The sequence below is a fragment of the Zonotrichia albicollis genome, chromosome 3 (assembly GCF_047830755.1).
Source record: "Zonotrichia albicollis isolate bZonAlb1 chromosome 3, bZonAlb1.hap1, whole genome shotgun sequence".
NCBI lineage: Eukaryota > Metazoa > Chordata > Aves > Passeriformes > Passerellidae > Zonotrichia > Zonotrichia albicollis.
In genome coordinates, this window is record NC_133821.1 from 5,865,104 (window position 1) to 5,883,141 (window position 18,038).

Consider the following 18,038-nt stretch of genomic DNA (forward strand, 5'->3'; position numbering starts at 1 on the left):
CAATACAGATTGTGTGCCTCTGTGTGTGTATGTACCTGCATGAGATTTAAGACACAAAATAACATCCTCAGAAAAAATCCTGATTGAATGGACTTGACCCATTTTAAAGTCTAAAGACTATTAAAAGGCTCTTTTCCTCCTAAGATTTCATCAAGGAAACTTTTCTGCACCCCTAAAACATCTTAGTGTGCAATAAGGATTGCATGTATGTCATGTGGGATCTTCACTAGGAAAATCTTTATTCAATGAATACACAGGATATTCGTGGCTGAGCTATGAGTAAAAAAAAAATGAACTTTGCTCATGAGTTTGTCATTTTTAATCACCTCCTTAGCAAATGTAGGAGCTCACAGGTCCTCACAATCAAAGCCGGCTGTGTGTCCTATCCTGTGGTGCAAAAAGGATGAATTATCACTTTTCAACAAAGCTCTGTTTCCTTTCTTTGAGCTGCTCAGATGAAATACAGTTGCTATGAAGGAAAAAAACACATATGTGCTTATTTTAGCTTTGCCACTTGCAGGCTTGATTATGTGATAGACAAGAGTTTTCTTGCTAAATGCTTTGGTTTCCCTTCCAAATGCAAAGACTCATTTTCAGGGAGAAAAAGATGTGAGAACTTTGAACTTAGTTTGGATAATGGTCTAACTCTACCTTTATATTAGAGAAGCAATTAGACTCTCAAGAGCAAGAGATCATCCAACAGTAAACTATTTTCTCCTCCATTTGTGAGAAAGTTTAGAAACTAAACTTTTTAAATCATGTAATAGATTTGGTCTCTGACCTATTTCCATTGTCTGAGCTAAGGGGAATGTTAAAAAAAAAGCAATCATTAACAATGAAAAATGGAGTTACTCCCTTCAAATTCCTCTCTTTATTAATTGCAGCTTCCCTTTTTAAGAGCTATGAATATCATTTTTACATTTAAATAAGTACAATAATTTCCTTTTAAAATAAAAGTTTACAATGAGAACTTGTGCTCTGAGAATGAGTACTTCACTGCAAAATAAAAAAAAAAAACGTATTCAGGTTGTTGAAAGAGATTCTCTTTGCTTATCACAGCCTATACGAAGAGAGGTGATTTTCCATGTTTTATTTGCAATGCAAAATTATTTACTTTTTGGAAGAAAAGTTACAACTTGACTACAGGCAGCACAGCTGAAAGTCACTGCTCCTTATATGCAGCAAACCAGCATCTGTGAGATTTTCTTAAATGCTTAAGATACATGTAGACAGTGAGACATACATCTGTGGCTGAATGAGCTGGTTTGTATTACAAACTGGAAAAAAAACCACATGCAATCCTGTATTTCAGACACAGGAGCACCCTGGGAAATTGAAATCTCTATATTGACCTGTACTTTTTCCCTCCCATAGTGGGTGGGACAGTGTGTTCACGTCTCTGTTTCTTTTTTTTTTTTACTATATCACCCAGATCCACGGAATTAGCCAGCTCCTCTGAAGGCAAACACCCATTATCAAGCTCTCACAGCCACCTGCTCTCCAGCAATGCCTCCAGACTTTGACACCAACATGAAGTTCAAGTTCTCGATCCTGGCGCTTCTTCTGGAAGTGATTGTCATTGTTTTGTTTGGGATATTTGTGGATTATGACTCAGATACTTCTAATGGCTTATACCCACGTAAGTATTTCTGTCTAAGATCTCTGACCTATTTAGAAGCTGAAATTTCTTTAAACTGATCCTTAGCAAGATTTCTGAATAACCTATGAGACCTACTGATAAAGCTGGAAAAGAAAGTTGTGTTTTGGGGCAAACACATTTTTCTGAGGTGTGAAAGCAGCAGGCTTCAAAGACAAATCCAAACTGAGCAGATACAAAATTCTGCAAGCACCTCAATGCTGAGAAGTTTACTTTTCTGGGAGAGAAGAACCTGAGAAATAATTCTGGTGTTTGCACAGCAGGTTAAGACTTGGAGAATTGTGTATTGCTTTGAAAGAGTCTGGCATTTTCCAGAGACAGATGGGGGTGTTTCTTGCCAGACCTTCTATCCTGATTAATGTATTAAATGATTAAAATTAATAGAATGTTTCATTGCTACCATCTAGGTTTGGAAAAGGTGACTTATGAGAACATGGAAATTGAGCTGCATATGCATCATTGCTATAAAAAGTTTGTGAAACCTGGACTCCAAAAAGGGTATAGTTTTGGTGACAATGTGGATAAGCCCCTGCTATCTTCCAAAGCAGTGGCAACATTAGGCAGTAACGGTTTAGCCTGAAAATTCTTCTCTTGATTCATTGCTCTGGAAATACTTGGTGAAGATCAGAAAAAGCTCCTGGCCTGAGAAGTACTTACTCACTTCTCTCGTGCAAAGACTATTGTGAATTAACAGAAAACAAAATTTGCAGAGCTGCAAACTGTGTTTTCCTGGTGGTATTGAAGGTTTGTTGTTCAGTTTTTTGGCTCTGAGGCCTCAATGACTTGTAGCCATGATTGCAATGTGCTTGATGAGGATCACAGAGTACAGAACTCCCTGCCTGCAGGTAGCACCTGTATAATTTTGAATGTAATTTTGTAATTTTGAACCCTCTTTTTTCTCTCATCCTAACTGTCCTTTCAGTGGCTGTTACAGGGGCATGTGAAATCAGATTGGAGTAATCGTGTGTTTTGTATTCTCACAGACAACTTCGTCTGGGTGAGAGAACAGCACATGAGAGTATTATTCAGCTCCAGATGCAAGTCTGCTGATGGACATCAGGGACTAATTACTCACATTTAGGTTAGCTTCACTGAGATGTGGCAGTGTCCCTGAGATGTGGTACCTTGGACTGTGCCAGAGCCCATTCTCCATGACAGTTTGGCCATGTCAATGATGTTCATAGAGCCAAAGGAAAGTTTGGGTTGGAAGGGATCTTAAAAAACACTTCATTCCAACCTCCTGCCATGGGTAGGGACACTTCCCACTATCCCAGATTGCTCCAAGCCCCATCCAACCTGGCCTTGGACACTTCCAGGGATGGGACAGCCACAGCTTCTCTGGGCAACATCTGCCAGGGCCTCCCCACCCTTACAGAGAAGAATTTCTTCCTAATACCCAATGTAATTCTCTCCTCTTTTAATTTAAAACTGTTCCCTCTTGTCCTATCTTTATCTGCCCATTTAAGAAGCCACTCTCCCACTTTTTCATAAGCCCCTTCAAGTACTAGAATTTGCTTTAAGGTCTCCCCAGAGCCTTCTCTTCTCCAGGCTGAACAAATGCTGCTCTCTTAGCTGGTGTCATATTAAACTATCCCAGTTGTATTAAACTATCCAATTCCTAAATTAAGCCTAGACAGTGTATTGGGAATTACTCTTGGTCCACTGTCACCCAGGAGGTGATTTTTGGCCTAGGCAGAATTATGCCCAAACCCACATGAATTATTTGACAGCACAGGTAATTAATTGTACTAATACTGCAATACAGATCTTCAAATGTAACTTACCCAGCTAGAGATCACCTATGCTTATTTCTTCATTAGTATCAGTGTCTAAAAAGTGTGGGAGGAATTTCCTGCTGTCTCCTATACCTCCCTGTACAGGCAGTGTGTGCCTGTGTTATTCCTGCACATTTGTCCTTTGGCTGCCCACACCACTGACCTGTGACCAGCCTTCAGGAATGGTTTGGGCTCCTGCAAACTGGCTCCTTGACCTTCTGGCTTTAGGAATAGCATGGATGAAGGGCTACTCTAAGGTGGGAACAGTGTTTTAGGAGAGAAGAACATATATTTCTTTTGGCCTGGCTGTTCAGATTACCAGTAGAGACATAAACCAAGCAAACACCACTGATGTCATATTGAATTTTCAGATGCTGGCCTCACAGAAGTCATTCCCAATAAAGACTGGGGAAAGAAGTAGATTTTCACAATACCTATATTTTTACTTTTAGGACCTCTTACTCTCAAATTTGCCTGTACAAAGTGCAAACAAAAGTATACTTTGCCTGAAGACTTAGCAGAAATTGAATGCTATGGTTGTATAGGTGCATTAGAAAGTATCTTGAGCCAGGACTTCCCTTGAGTCCCTAAAATGATGGGTTCAAACTGCTTCCCATGCTATGCCTTAGGATGTTATCCCATCTGTACCTCAGAGATTTAGTTCTTTCATCCAGGAGGTAATTTATATTCTCAGGACTGCAGTGCAAGGCCTGATTTTGTATGCCTTAGACACCTCAGCACCATGAATTCAAGCTGTTTCAGTGGTTTTGGACAGAAGAAAAGTGAAAATAATAGTGGAGGATCAGCATAGCTTTGCACTCAGGTAAGGAGGGCTGAGCTGAGATCATTCCCAAAGCGTAGCTTTACATTTTATCTATTTTTGGTGGATACAAGAACTGGCATGGCAAATTGGATGGACAATTTCAGGTGTGTTGTGCCACTGGAATGGGAGAACATGGGGGTGGGATAGTTCTTAGAGCACTGTGAGAGGATTTCTCTTGTACTGGCGTCCTGTTTACATCATCCTGTGAGCATTCATGACCGCTGGCTTAGGAAAACTTATGCATCCCTCTTGTTCAGGGTTCTATGGTTTACAACTCTAGGCCAATCAAGATCAGTTCTAGAGTATGTCACAAGCACCTTTGTGTTGAGACTGACCACCTTGCAGGGGAGGTAATATGCTGGTCTTGGCCAGCCTTGCAGAATTCTGTGTGGTGGCTTTGTCCAGGATCTGCTGGAGTGCTTTTCCCAATCTTTATTTTCCTCTCTCCCAGAAGAGAGATGCTTTGTCAAACACAACTAGTTGTTGAAACAGTTCAGTTCAAATAATCTGTTTTCTTCATTGTTTAAAGTCACTCCCTACCTTCTCTTTAAAATCATGCACAAAAGATAGTTAAAGTTCAAGGTACAGGATAAACTAGAAGGATTTTGTCCTCAACACCCATGAATTCACCTAGTTTTAACCAGGACTTTAAACCATTTCTGTGAATAAGTCCAGACAGCTTTAAAATGTCCAGCCTGAAGAGGAAGCAAAAGGGTTGGAAGTTTGTGAACCACCTGCATTTCTATAGAATCTCAGAATTGGAAAGGACCTGAAAGTTTATCACCTAATCCCAAGCCAACCAACATGCTGCTTCTTAAATGCAAAGTAAAGGCTCTTACTGCTATTTCAGTGCTAGGACAGGGCTGGAATATGACACTGCAAATATAAAAGAATTTATTAGGAATCCCCAGTAAATTCTTATACTTCTGGGCCCTCTTTTGGCCAAACCTGGTAATGCAAAACTGAGGAATACTTCAAGTAATGGGAATTGCAACTTCAAGCCAAATGTTACACTAACCAGATCATGTTTTTCATGCTTATTGGCACTCAAGAGCAATTAAATACAAATTTTTAAAAACAGTATCTCTACACTGGAGGTTCTTACTAATAGTGAAATCAGAAAAAAAAGTTGCAATAGAAAAAAGTTACAATTAAAAAAATGTCCTGTAATTGGACTCAAACCTGTCTGGTTTAGAGTCAATTAAATCACATAAAACTCAAAAGTAAAACAATACTTTAAAATATAAAATATCCATGCTGTGATGATAGACTCATTTTGTATTAAAAGCATAAAAATCAAAATGGAGTTTTTTAAAATGATAACTTTTAAAATTTATTACTATAAAAAGTAGAAAAATAACTAACCATATTTTAACAAAATTCATATTTCAAAAAACAACTAAATATCTGAAGAAAGACTAATGGTATGCTGACTAAATACATTCATTCTAAAGTTTAAACTTTGCCTTAAAATTAACTTTTCTCTTATCCATGTAAAAAGATAAATGTCTCAGACAGTAATTTTTAGGGATCCCAAAGATTCCTTTGCACTGGGACACCTAGCACTCACCCAAACAAATCCCATGTACAATTTTGGAGTCAGTCAGAACACACTGGCTCTGACCACCTTGACTGGAAGAGGAACAAAATTTTTCTGTAAGGACACGAAGCCGTGATGAAGTTCCAGGTAGCTGCACAAAGAGAGGACAGTGCCAGACACAAGTAAATTTGCAAGTATAGAGATCCAGTGGCTTTCCCTAATGATATAGGAATCAACACAATCAATAATCAGGTGTGGCATTCTCCAGACATTCTGTTTTCATTCTCATGAAGTGGGAAGAATGGATTACATGCATTACTGGAGTTTGGAACTCTTCTCTATTCAAGCTGCCTTTGTCCCCAGAATTTCACCCTTCTCAGTCACTCTTCAGTCTCTACATAGATGTGTTATCCCTTCAGACTTTCAGGATGTCCATGTGATGATATTTGTTGGATTTGGTTTCCTGATGACCTTTCTGAAGAAATATGGATTCAGCAGTGTTGGTTTCAACATGCTCATTGCCGCCTTCGGTCTCCAGTGGGGAATCCTGATGCAAGGATTTTGGCATATGAAAAGTGGGAAAATTTCTGTTAACATTGAAAGGTATGTGTTAATTCACAAAAATTGTCTTAATTCACAAAAATCCTTAAAGATACCAGGAGAAGCCATAAATTAAAACATCTATAAGGGTCAGCCTAAATTTAACCTAAATTTCATTAAGCCTTACTATCTACCTCTCTTCTATCCTTCTGCCCTTCACCTCTGAGGGGGCCACTCCTGGTGCACTGGGCCAAAGTTGGTGAAGAAATTTGGGGTGCTACCTTCTGTGTGGGAGGTGTGGGTCCAGTAGAGAGATTGCTCTGAATCTCTGAAGCTGTGGAAGCTGGAAGATCCCCAGCAGTAGCACAGCACATCCTGCACCCAGCAGGCAAGGAAGGATCTGTCTTTCCATGACACATAGGGTCACAGAAGAAAGGCTGGAGCAGCATGTCTGTGCACTCACAAGGTTTTCTCTTACTTCCCAAGGAATGATTTCCATGAGCATCATTCTCCAGCAGGGTCTGAACACCAATCACAGGATAAGAGACCTAGGGCAACGTCTCTAAGCACATTTAATGTCCCTCTTCTTCACCTGTCCTGCCTCTACCAAGGTCTCAGAGTGTTTTCCACATCTGCAGTTCTGTTTTCTGAGACAACTTGTAAATGCGTTTGAAATTAACAGCATCCAAACATTACTGAGGGGAAAGCAGGAATGATACCATAGCTCCCTAATGCTTGCAGGCAGGCACCTTTAGAGGGACCCACAGGTTAGAGCCACTCTGTGCTTTAAGTTTTTGATCAATTTCTGGTTTTATTTACCTTTGCCAATCCCCAAAACACATTAACACTGGTCCTGCCTGACAGCTCATGCAAAGATGATGCACAGACAGGTGTGCAAGGCTTCCAGGATTACATAAACCATCTGACCAAAGACTTCTCTGTCATCTTTGAAGCCTAGGTGGGAGACAGGGCTGGAAATTGAGGGGCTGGAACATGTCTAGAGGGCAAAGGAGCTGGAGAAGAGTCTGGAGCACAGGTCTGAGAGAGCTGGGAAAGGGGCTCCGCCTGGAGAAAAGGAGGCTCAGGGGGGATATTCAGGCTCTGCACAGCTCCTGACAGGTGGGGACAGCCAGGTGGGGTCAGGCTCTTCTCCCTCTCCACAAATGAGTGACAGGACAAGAAGAAATGGCCTTAAGTGACAAAAAGAAATCACCCCAAGGGAGGTTTTGTTGGATATTGGGAAAAATCTCTTCACAGAAAGGGTGGTCAGGCATTGGAACAAGCTGCCCAGGGAAGCTGTGGAGTCATCAGCCCTGGAAGTGTTTTTAAAAGCCTGCAGATGTGGCACTGAGGGGCATGGTTTAGTGGCGGACTTGTCGGTGAAGGGTAAAATGGTCATAGAGACCTTTTCTAATCTAAATGATTCTGTGATTGGACTCAATAGTCCTAGAGACCTTTTCCAGTCTAAATTATTCTGTGACTCCGTGACATCCCTGTACATCCCCGTACACTTCTCATCTGCCTTTTCATCATAATTCCAACCAGCTAAGCACATATATGGTGTAAGCAGAGGAAAACCTTCTACACTTACTTTTCACTAGCTGGTAAGATCCTTACAAATCCATCTGGAAAGGTTTGATTTAATTTTTATCCATGGAGATGAACTTGAAAACTTTTTACCTGAAGAGTTAAAGCTCTATAATTTTAATGATATCATTTTAATGGCATGTTGGATATTAAACATCTTTTAAACTGATTTTCTTTTATTTTTCTGTTTTGGGTTTTCGTTTCATTTTTCTTACCTTCAGCATGATAAATGCAGACTTCAGTACAGCAACTGCTTTGATTTCATTTGGAGCACTCCTGGGGAAAACAAGTCCCATTCAGATGCTGATCCTGACTCTGCTGGAGATCGCCATGTTTGCATGCAATGAACACCTAGTTACCAAAGTATTCAAGGTACAACTATTTAGCAATCATTGTTTTCTCTTTATAACAAATCCTTTCACTTTTTAATATTTCCAGTTTGCTTAGTCTAGGCTCTGATTTCTACCACAGAATTAAACCATAAGTCCTCCAGACTTCTCGTTCATCAGACCCTTGTCTTTATGTTGTTTAAAGTCTCTGGCATTATTCTGGGTCCCTCTTACAGGCCACAGATGTTGGAGCTTCGATGACTATCCATGCTTTTGGAGCTTATTTTGGTTTGGCTGCAGCTTTCGTCTTGTACCGTCCTGGTCTGACAAACAAACATGACAATGATGAATCCACCTATCACTCAGACATGTTTGCCATGATTGGTAAGTGAAGGAATATCAAAAGCGAATCAGCTGTTCATCCCTCCCCCATCCCTATTTTTTTCTGATTACCTAATATTATGCTACATTAACTTTCCTAAGTACACTTCTGGAGTACACTTCCTTTTACTCTCATGCATGCACCATATTTTCAGTGGCATACATATTTTTACAGTTTTTCCTTGCTTCCCAGGATGGAAAGATCAAATAAAATATGTGTTTTCAATGTGCATTAGTGGTGATTTCCTTTCTGTTAAATCTTGTACTTTTCAGCAGTATTTCCAAAGAAATTGTCCATAATTGGTCAAACCACCACAATAATTAACGGATTGAGTTGTGCCTGTCATGGTAATGAATGTCAGAAACCATATATCTATCTGTCCAAGAGCACTGTCCATAGACCAATTCACCAGCTAAAACTTTCAGCTGTATTGATAGATGATAAAAGATTTGCATGTGAATTGTGTTTCCTGTGCCTCCTGCTCTGGCTGGGGTTTCACAGTGCTGGTGAGCTCTGACAGTGAGAGGGGCATGACAAGGGGTCATTAAAGCCTTCCAGTAAGACTTGAAAAGAGACCTTGTGTCAAAATCCCAGCTGCCAGTGTCAGAAAAGCTTCTGCATATTCTATTATTTCTTCCAGAATTTTGGCTATTCCATGTTTCTTATTAATTGTCGTCCTCATTTCTTTGTAGCTCTGATGTATTTGCCCCTGTGACTAAACAGTTTTTGCTTTGTTTTGACTTCTATTCATGCAGGTACCCTGTTCCTTTGGCTTTTTTGGCCCAGTTTTAACTCTGCCATTGCAGAAGCCCAGGTTACAGCCATTATCAACACTTACTACTCCTTGGCTGCCTGTACCATCGTAACATTCGCCCTCTCCAGCTTGGTGGATAAAAGAGGCAAATTCAGTATGGTAAGAATCACACCACAACCCTTGTTAAATCGAGTCAGCCCTCTGCAATAAGGATGAATAGGCAGATTCCCAGTGTTCATCTCTCTGTCCAGGCTATTTGGAGCCTTTCCCCATACTATGGCCAGAATTAGAGGTATTATACTTGTAAAACCTATAAAGTCTGATGAGAAGTGGCTGAGAGAGCTGGGGGGGCTCAGGAAGGATTCTCTCACTCACTACAACTCCCTGAGGAAGCAAGGTTCAACCAGGTGGGGCTTGGTCTCTTCTTCAAATACCAATGACAGCATGAGAGGAAACAGCCTCAAGTTGCATCAGGGCAGATTTAGACTGGATATTAGAAGAAATTTCTTCACAGAAAGGGTTGGAAAGCAGTGTAGTGGACTGGGAACATATTGGTTGTATTGGTTTGATGGTTGGATTTATTAACCTCAAAGGTGTCTTCCAGCCTTAATGATTCTGTGAGGATTCTCTCTCATTCACAGAACCTGCTGGACCATAGAGACATTCGGTCAGTGGTCAGGTGGACTTTTGAATCTTATTCCAAAGCTCCTACTTGAGTTTCCTTATTACAACAGCCAAAAAATAGGTCTCTCAAGGAAATGAGCCATTCCCTGGAAATCTCAGTGCATCTCCACTGTGGTGGTGTTCTCAGGGGTCCCAGGATGAGAGAAGAGATGAGAATCTTGACTCCATGTTTCAGAAGGCTGATTTATTATTTCATTATATATATTATATTAAAAGAAAATTATATATTAAAACTATACTAAAAGAATAGAAGAAAGGATTTCATCAGAAGGCTAGCAAGGAAAGGAATGGAATGATAATAAAATCTTGTGACTGAGCAGACAGTCCAAGACAGCTGGACTGGGATTGGCCATTAATTAGAAACAACCACATGAGACCAATCACAGATCCACCTGTCACATTCCACAGCAGCAGATAATCAATGTTTACATTTTGTTTCTGAGGCCTCTCAGCTTCTCAGGAGAAAAATCCTAGTAAAAGAGTTTTTCGTAAAATATGTCCATTACACTCGACAACAGACAAAACCAAATCAGCTTCTGTCCCCTTGCCCTATAAATCCAGCTCAGTGTGCACCCACCCCTTTCCAACAGCTGTTATTTGTCTGAGCCCAGCATGTGCAAGAGAACCTTGAGAGGCTCTCAGCCCTAAAACAAGCCACTGCTCCTCCTGTGCCACCTCTGCCTTGCTCTGTGTCCCCTCTGCAGGTTCTCATTCAAAATGCCACCCTGGCAGGAGGAGTAGCAGTGGGTACCTGTGCTGACCTGGAAATCCACCCTTTCTCTGCCATGTTCATTGGGGTCATTGCTGGAATTGTCTCTGTCCTTGGGTTCCAGTTCCTGACTGTAAGTATTGGGGACCCAGCTCTGCTCCCATTTTTTATTTCTCTTTGGCATTCCTGGAGCTCCCTTGGTTTGCTACAAAGGGAGGATAGATACAGTAAATCCAGATAATGGTAACTTTTATTAATTATTTGATTCTCATACTTCTGCTCTTTCTTTTGCATACCATCCAGAGATCATGGAAAACCATAAACTCACTATAAACTTCCTATTTCCTCTCGTTTCAGCCTGTGATGGCATCCAAGTTGAGAATTCAAGACACTTGTGGAGTTCATAACTTACATGGTTTACCTGGAATTCTGGGGGGTATTGCTGGCATCGTAGTGACTGCGATAAAAACAGAAACTAGGTGAGTTATAGAGAGAAGAGAGAAAAGATTTTTGATTTTTGAAGGTCTATTATAATTTGCTACCTAATTTGGATTACATTTTTTCTTCATAAATGCATCATTGATTTGTTGTCAGGCATTATATTCTCATTTAATTTGGGTTCTTCTTGATCTCCTGCCTTTAACACTCTGTTTAAATGCCAAGCTTGTTACAGACTAAAAGCTCAAATAAAAATAAATCAATTAAAACATCAAAAGGAACAGCACACTGAACCATTCAAACATAGAAAAACCTTTATTATGACTCTACAATTGCACTGTTGGTATTTGTAAGATTTAAAAAAAAAGGCAAAATGGCTTTTTTCCACTATCTCCTAAGACTCTAAAAAGATAAAATGCTGGTTGTTTTGACAAAAGGGAGTATTCTCTAATGGCTTACAGGACATTAATAACCTTCTCAAAGAACTTGTTTTCAACTGTAGCCTAAAAGAAAGTTAAATTAAAGTCATGAGTTCCTTCCAATACACAGCAATGGCAGGATTTGTTGGACTCGATGTTCTTGGAGATCTTTTCCAACCATAAAGATTCTAGGATATTTTCCTATCAATCACCTTGTCCAGCATGCAGCAAGTACAAGTTGTAAGACTGATCATCAGTCTCAAAATGTAACAATTTTTTGATGGGCAATGGTTTTGTTTTTTACTCTTTTCAGGAATGGTCATGTGCTGACTCCTGTCATGCAGGCTGCTGCCCTGGGAAGTACACTTGCAATTGCAATTGTGGGAGGAGCACTCACAGGTCAGTGTGATGCTTATAGTGACTAAAAATATATATTAATTTAGAGGTTTCTCCATGGAGAACTTGAATGTATCAACAATTTTGTGTGAATAATAAAAAAATTGAAATAATGGGCCCTAATGTCAGAAAATCAAATATGGAAAAACATTTTTCCAATGTTTTTGTCTTCAAATTAAGTTCAGGTTTGTCAGGAAGAATTTCTTCTCTGAAAGGGTGGTCAGGCATTGGAAGGGGCTTCCCTGGGAGGTGGTGGAGTCCCCATCCCTGGAAGTGTCCAATGAGTTACTGGATGTGGCACTCAGGACTCTGGTCTGGTTGACAAGATGGTGTTTGGTCTAGGATTGGACCTGATGATCTTGGAGGCTTTTTCCAACCTAAATGTTTCTGTGATTCTGTGATTCTGTATATCTCACTGTAAACATGCTCCAAAGATACTGAGTTTTATACGTATTGGAATAATAAGGTGTTGTTCTAGAAGGAATTCTTCTCCAGATTCAGACACTTCAAATTCTGAACAGAAACTAGTCTGAGATCAAGACCAACTCAATGAGGTGTCACATGTTTCCATGTGTTTGTGAAAACTTCCAAACAAACAAACAAAAAATCAGGCTTAAACAGAAAATTTTGGTCTGAAATCTGGTCAATTAAAAGCAAGCTCTTATTTATGCCCTTATTTATGTTTGTATGAAGAAATAAGCACCACCTCTCACAATGATAATTGATCTGATATCCCCAGGATAGTTGAGCATTTCTGTAGATGAGGAAATCAGTCAGAAAACTTAGCTGGATGTCTAGGGCACATCTGAGGGACATTAATTTGGTAATTTTCTTCAGTTTTTAAACCTCTGGTTTTCCTGCAGGTGCTATTCTAAAGATCCCTTTCTTGGGACAAGTATCTGACCAGAACTGCTTTGATGACTCTGCTTATTGGGAGGTAAGACACAACTCCTTTTATTTTCATTATATTGGAGGATGTACAGCCTCTGCAGCCCCAGTCTCCTGGGTTTTGTGGTTTGAACACATGAGTCAGAAAGGTTGCCTGTTCAAAGTTCAAAAATTCAAAATCCTGCTCTACTTCAGGCTGTGAATTTATCAAGGCCAGGCCACCTTCAGGATAATTTTTGGTCTTCTTAGGTAATCATGCCTTTTTCATTGGACTCACCTTGAACAAAAAGCAGAAAGATTGATATCAACAAATTGATATCACAGTGGAGGCCTTTATCTGTCTTTTAAATGCTCACTGTATCAGGTATATTCTTCCTTATCAGAGACTGATGACATATTCTTAATTTAGGCAATCTGAACTTTATCATTTTATGCCAGGACAAACCCAAAAAGGCAAGAGAAGAATATATAATATACATACCTTGTAATTAAAATGTGAAGTTAAAGGAAATTTTATTCATTTTTTTTCAAAAATTAAATTCCTTCATCTATGAAGAGAACTCTGAGTTCATCCCTCAGTATACAGAATTGATCGCTCATGTCAGGCTGTGTAAATGTTAATAAAAAGACATATATTATATACAAATAGAATTACATTCTCAGCACATTTTAGTCTTCTTTTATGGCAAAAGCAAATCTATATATTCTTAACTGAGCTCTTCTTTTTTTTTCATGGCAGGTTCCAGAGGAGGAGACAGTGCCTGAAATTCACTCCAGCCACCGTGATGAGCACAGCAGATTTGAAGCTGCCATGTAGAATAATAATTAATCTGCAATATTTATCCTAATGATGCTCTTTTCTGTTTCCAATGCTAAGAAACAACATCCAAGTATTATCCCAACCACACCAGGTTTTCAAGAAAAGGCTGAAGATATGTATATTTTTGTAAAAGAAAACAAGTTTGATTTTAGATTACTTAGTCATTATGCCAAGCTCAGGTGAATAAATTAAATCCTTCTAATATATTTGTTCATCAGAAAAAAGCACCACAAATTTCTCTTTAAAATTATCTATATTATATCTTTTGTTGTCACTGACAACAATATAGCTGTTGTAATAAATTTTGAGTTTCAAGATTATTACAGGACAATATATTTGATTGAGAGATTTCTGAGTTACATACTTCAACTGTATAGGGGTAATCAAAAAGAAATTAATTTATATTTTTTATATGGATTTGAAAAACCTTTTCACCAGAGTACCCCAGCTTAAATTTTTGAGAGAGTGTGTTTTTAAATTTTTGAGAGAGAGTTTGTCCTGTTTTCTGATGGAGGACCAAACATGCTGTATTTTGAAGCTTGATTATGACAGGAAGCAAAATGTTGAAATAATTCTTATGGCAAAGAACGGAATACAGTGATTGATAAGGTAATATAAGTATCAAGATTCATTGTTAATATGTTTATCAAAAGGGAAAAGAAAGTGAAATTGTAAAAAAATCATTATTGTCATAGATCTATTTATTTATTGTCATAGATTTAGTTAGTTTCAAGGACATAATAAGGGAACTGAGTAGGAGCTGTGAAAACCAAGTGATTGCATAATAGGTCTTATTCTATTCAACAGTAATAAGTGGATTGTAGCAATGTTAATTGTGGTATTCACATGCCCTCTGAACAGAGAGAAGCTGTGAGACAAGCAGAGAAGAAGGAAAACACAATTCTTATCTCACTTGCTGTGCCTCTTTTGTGCTAAAGTAGAATGCAATGTGGAGATTGTTTACCCAAAGTGAGAATGTTTTGTTCCCTGGGCCTATCAGGGCCAAGAAATGTGTGTGTGTGTCAGACTGTCATGGGAGAGAGAATCAGAGATGAATGCAGTGTGAGCAGTTGTGAGCAGTTGTGAGCAAGAGTGAATGCATGGCAGATTCAGTTTAGATGAAGTGTACATAGTACAGTATAATAAAGCAATTCCTTAGCCCTCTGATGATGGAGTTAGAGGCATCATTCTCTCACCCCCTCATCGGAGTCACCTTTGATTTACAATAGTTAATGGCAAGAAATACAGCCTGGACTAATGCCAGCTCCAGAAAAACATGAATTGTTTGGAACTGAATGGAAAGAAATTATGTTCAACCTGCAGAAGGCTCGGCAGAGATCTTCCATGGGGCAAGTCACTGACTCTGAAGTCACTTTCTTCTAAAAGAAGTGAAAGCAAAAAGAAGAAAACTGAAGCTAAATTGAGGGAAATTAACTTCATCAGAGAAGTGACAACAGTGGCTGCTCAGTCTGGAGACAAAAATTGAGGCAGCTGAAGGAATTCCATGAAGTGCCTTTGTGCATGGGATAATCCATTGAGAGACAATGGATGGGAAGTGGAACTCAAGCAGCAGGAACACAGTGCCTCAATCCATCATTCATGGAAAGCTACTGCTGATGTCTGAATAACAAGCCAAAGAGGGTGAACTTTCAACCTTTTTTTTTAATACTAGGATCTTATTTCAAGTCTTACTTATCAAACTTAAGGGGAAAACTCCTCTCATATAAAATAGCACATACATTTTAATTTCTGCTGATGTATTTTTCCTTGAAAATCTTTAGAAAGATATATGTAGGGCTGTCCCATATGTTATACCTGCTGTATACTGCTACATATATCAGATTTCTATCCATGAATAAAAATACATTTGTTGTATCACACTCTAGTTCAGTTAAGCTCTTTTGCAAATGTTCAATGACTGACTCTCTTATACCTTGTTGGCTGTAAGATGACCTTTATCCTCTCAAAGCTGTCACACATTCATTTTGTAAAAATTGGGGAAGCATTTAACAATGTAAATATTGCATTTGTAAAAATTTTAGAAGTATTTTGAGCTTAATTTATGAAATGTTGAAGTGCTTAACTCTGAACAGCCTGTAAAAATCTTATCTTCAAAACCTTAGATTCCTGCTTGGGAGTTCAGAGGGTCTTTCATTCACCTTAAAGCAGGTGAGGTGATTTCACTAGTTTTGAGTGTTGACCACACAGGAATGCCAGAGTGAGGAAGCATCACCCACTGGCAGTAAATTAATAATTTGAATTGTAGTAATTAATAATTTGAATTATGGAATCCTTAAGGTTGGAAGATACTTCCAAGATCATCAAGTCCATCCTTGGATGGATTATCATCATGGCCAGTAAACCACATTGTGAATGTCGTGTCTACTCATTTCTGGAATATTTCCAGGGATGGTGGCTGCCTCGCTTCCCTGGGGAGCCTGTTCCAGTGTTTAACCACTCTTCCAGTGAAGAATTTTTTCCTAATATCTAACCTAAACCTTCCCTGGTGATTGATGCCCTCAATAATAACATTTAGAGGTTCTTTTAAAATCCAAATGGGAAAAAATGAACTATACTTTTTTTTTCTCCAGTTTTGCTTGTAATCTTTCCATAGTAATCCATACCCTCATCCTCTCAGTACTCATTGTCCCCAAACTTCTTTTTCAGAATATTCCTCTCCCAGAGAAATCAGTCCCTTAGAGTCTCTCAAAAAACAGAGTAAGGAGATAAATCCCTTTGCTTTACCAGAGGTTTAAATGCTATTTTTTTCCATTTGACTGTGCCCTTGAAGTATACAACTTGTTTTTCCAAAGGTTTTTACCCTAATTGCTCACACCCACATTGCAGATGCCAGTGGCATTTGGTTCTCTGGCTTATGGTATTTTCTTTGGTTGGTTATTTCCCAATTAATCAAAGCTTTGAATCAGCAGAGCTTCATTAATAGTCAGTTACAACTTCTGTGTAATACATGACTGGATGCTTAAAAGACAAAAGCTGAAATTATCTTACTAAAAACCCTTTGGTTCTTCCATGAGAAAGCCTTATAACGGCAGGAAAAGAAAGTAAGGAGTTAAACAAGATATGGAGTGAAGGATGAGCTTAAAGGATGGGACCGAAAAGTAAACAAAAGTTAAAGTACAACTACCCTAAATTTGAAGCTCATGATCATCAGCATTTCTTTTCTTTCTCATAAAAGACTGGCAATGTTTTATCCCTTCCAACAACCACCCAACACTCTTCCTGTCTTACCTTTGTTCTCACTTTGACTTTTTACATTAAGAGAGTTTATATAAGGCGTTGTAGAGTGGGGGGGGTTTTTTGGGTTTGGGTGTTTGTTTTTTTTTTTTTAATGAGTAAAACTTCAATGATATCTTCTTTAACTAACTGAAGGTCAAACTTACTTTAAACTAACTAAAGGTCAAGCTTACTTGTCAGCCCTTTTTAGACCACCAGTGGGTGACCATAGCTTTGAAGGCTGTTGTATAATTCCCCATTCATACCTCTGTCAGAGCAGTATCTTTGTATTTCATTACTGAAAAGAAAATGTATTTGAAAGCCATTGGCTGAATATTTGCTTACAAAATTTATTTTAACATTTGTGCTCAAATCTGCTGCTGAATAAATGTGTTAATTGAATGATCAGATGACCAACTGTATTTATTTGACATATCTTGGGGATGTCTTCTTTGTCTCTTACTGGGATCAACCTTTTCTCAAAATATATTCTCAAATATATTATTTCAAATATAATATTCTCTATATATTATTTATCAAAATATATATAACAAAACATGTCTGCTCTTGCCAAAGGAGAGCTCTTCCTGTTCTTCTAAGCCTCCTGCAAACTGTTTACCTTTCAGCTTCCTCTCATTTCCTTGCTATTGGTTAAATTCCAGATATATGTGGAAAACTTGACATACTCAGTGCCTTTTTACCCACTCTGGAAAAGTGAAGTAGAATCAGGCAAACTAGAACACAGCTGGATGCTGGCCATGGACTTTTTCCAGGATATCTTCCAAGTAGGTGAAACGTCCAGATCTGTCCTCCGGAGCCCCTGGGATCAGCACCAGGCTCAGGGTGAGCCAGGCCAAGAGCAGCTTTGCTCAGGTCCCTCTCCCAGCCTTGCTCAAGTCCCTCTTGTTGAGGAAGATGAAACAGGAAAGCCTTATAAATATGATTGTCTGGCAAAAGATTTTGAGAATATAGAAACTGTAAGCGAGATGGAAATGAAAGCAAGCTTTGAGATCTCTCAGTTACTGAAAAAGTGGAAAACAATGGTGTGGCCAGCTGAAGGTAA

At 38.9% G+C, this 18,038-nt stretch overlaps 1 protein-coding gene across 1 annotated transcript; it reads left to right on the forward strand.

Moving 5' to 3' along the window:
- The first annotated feature begins 1,414 nt into the window (after positions 1 to 1,414).
- Positions 1,415 to 17,383, forward strand: RHAG (Rh associated glycoprotein). Its single transcript, XM_005490375.4, has 10 exons — positions 1,415 to 1,639; positions 6,215 to 6,398; positions 8,144 to 8,294; positions 8,488 to 8,635; positions 9,389 to 9,546; positions 10,776 to 10,913; positions 11,138 to 11,259; positions 11,951 to 12,036; positions 12,897 to 12,970; positions 13,661 to 17,383. The coding sequence occupies exons 1-10, from the start codon at positions 1,507 to 1,509 to the stop codon at positions 13,736 to 13,738; spliced, it is 1,272 nt and encodes a 423-aa protein (XP_005490432.2). The 5' UTR covers positions 1,415 to 1,506; the 3' UTR covers positions 13,739 to 17,383.
- The last annotated feature ends 655 nt before the right edge of the window (positions 17,384 to 18,038 follow it).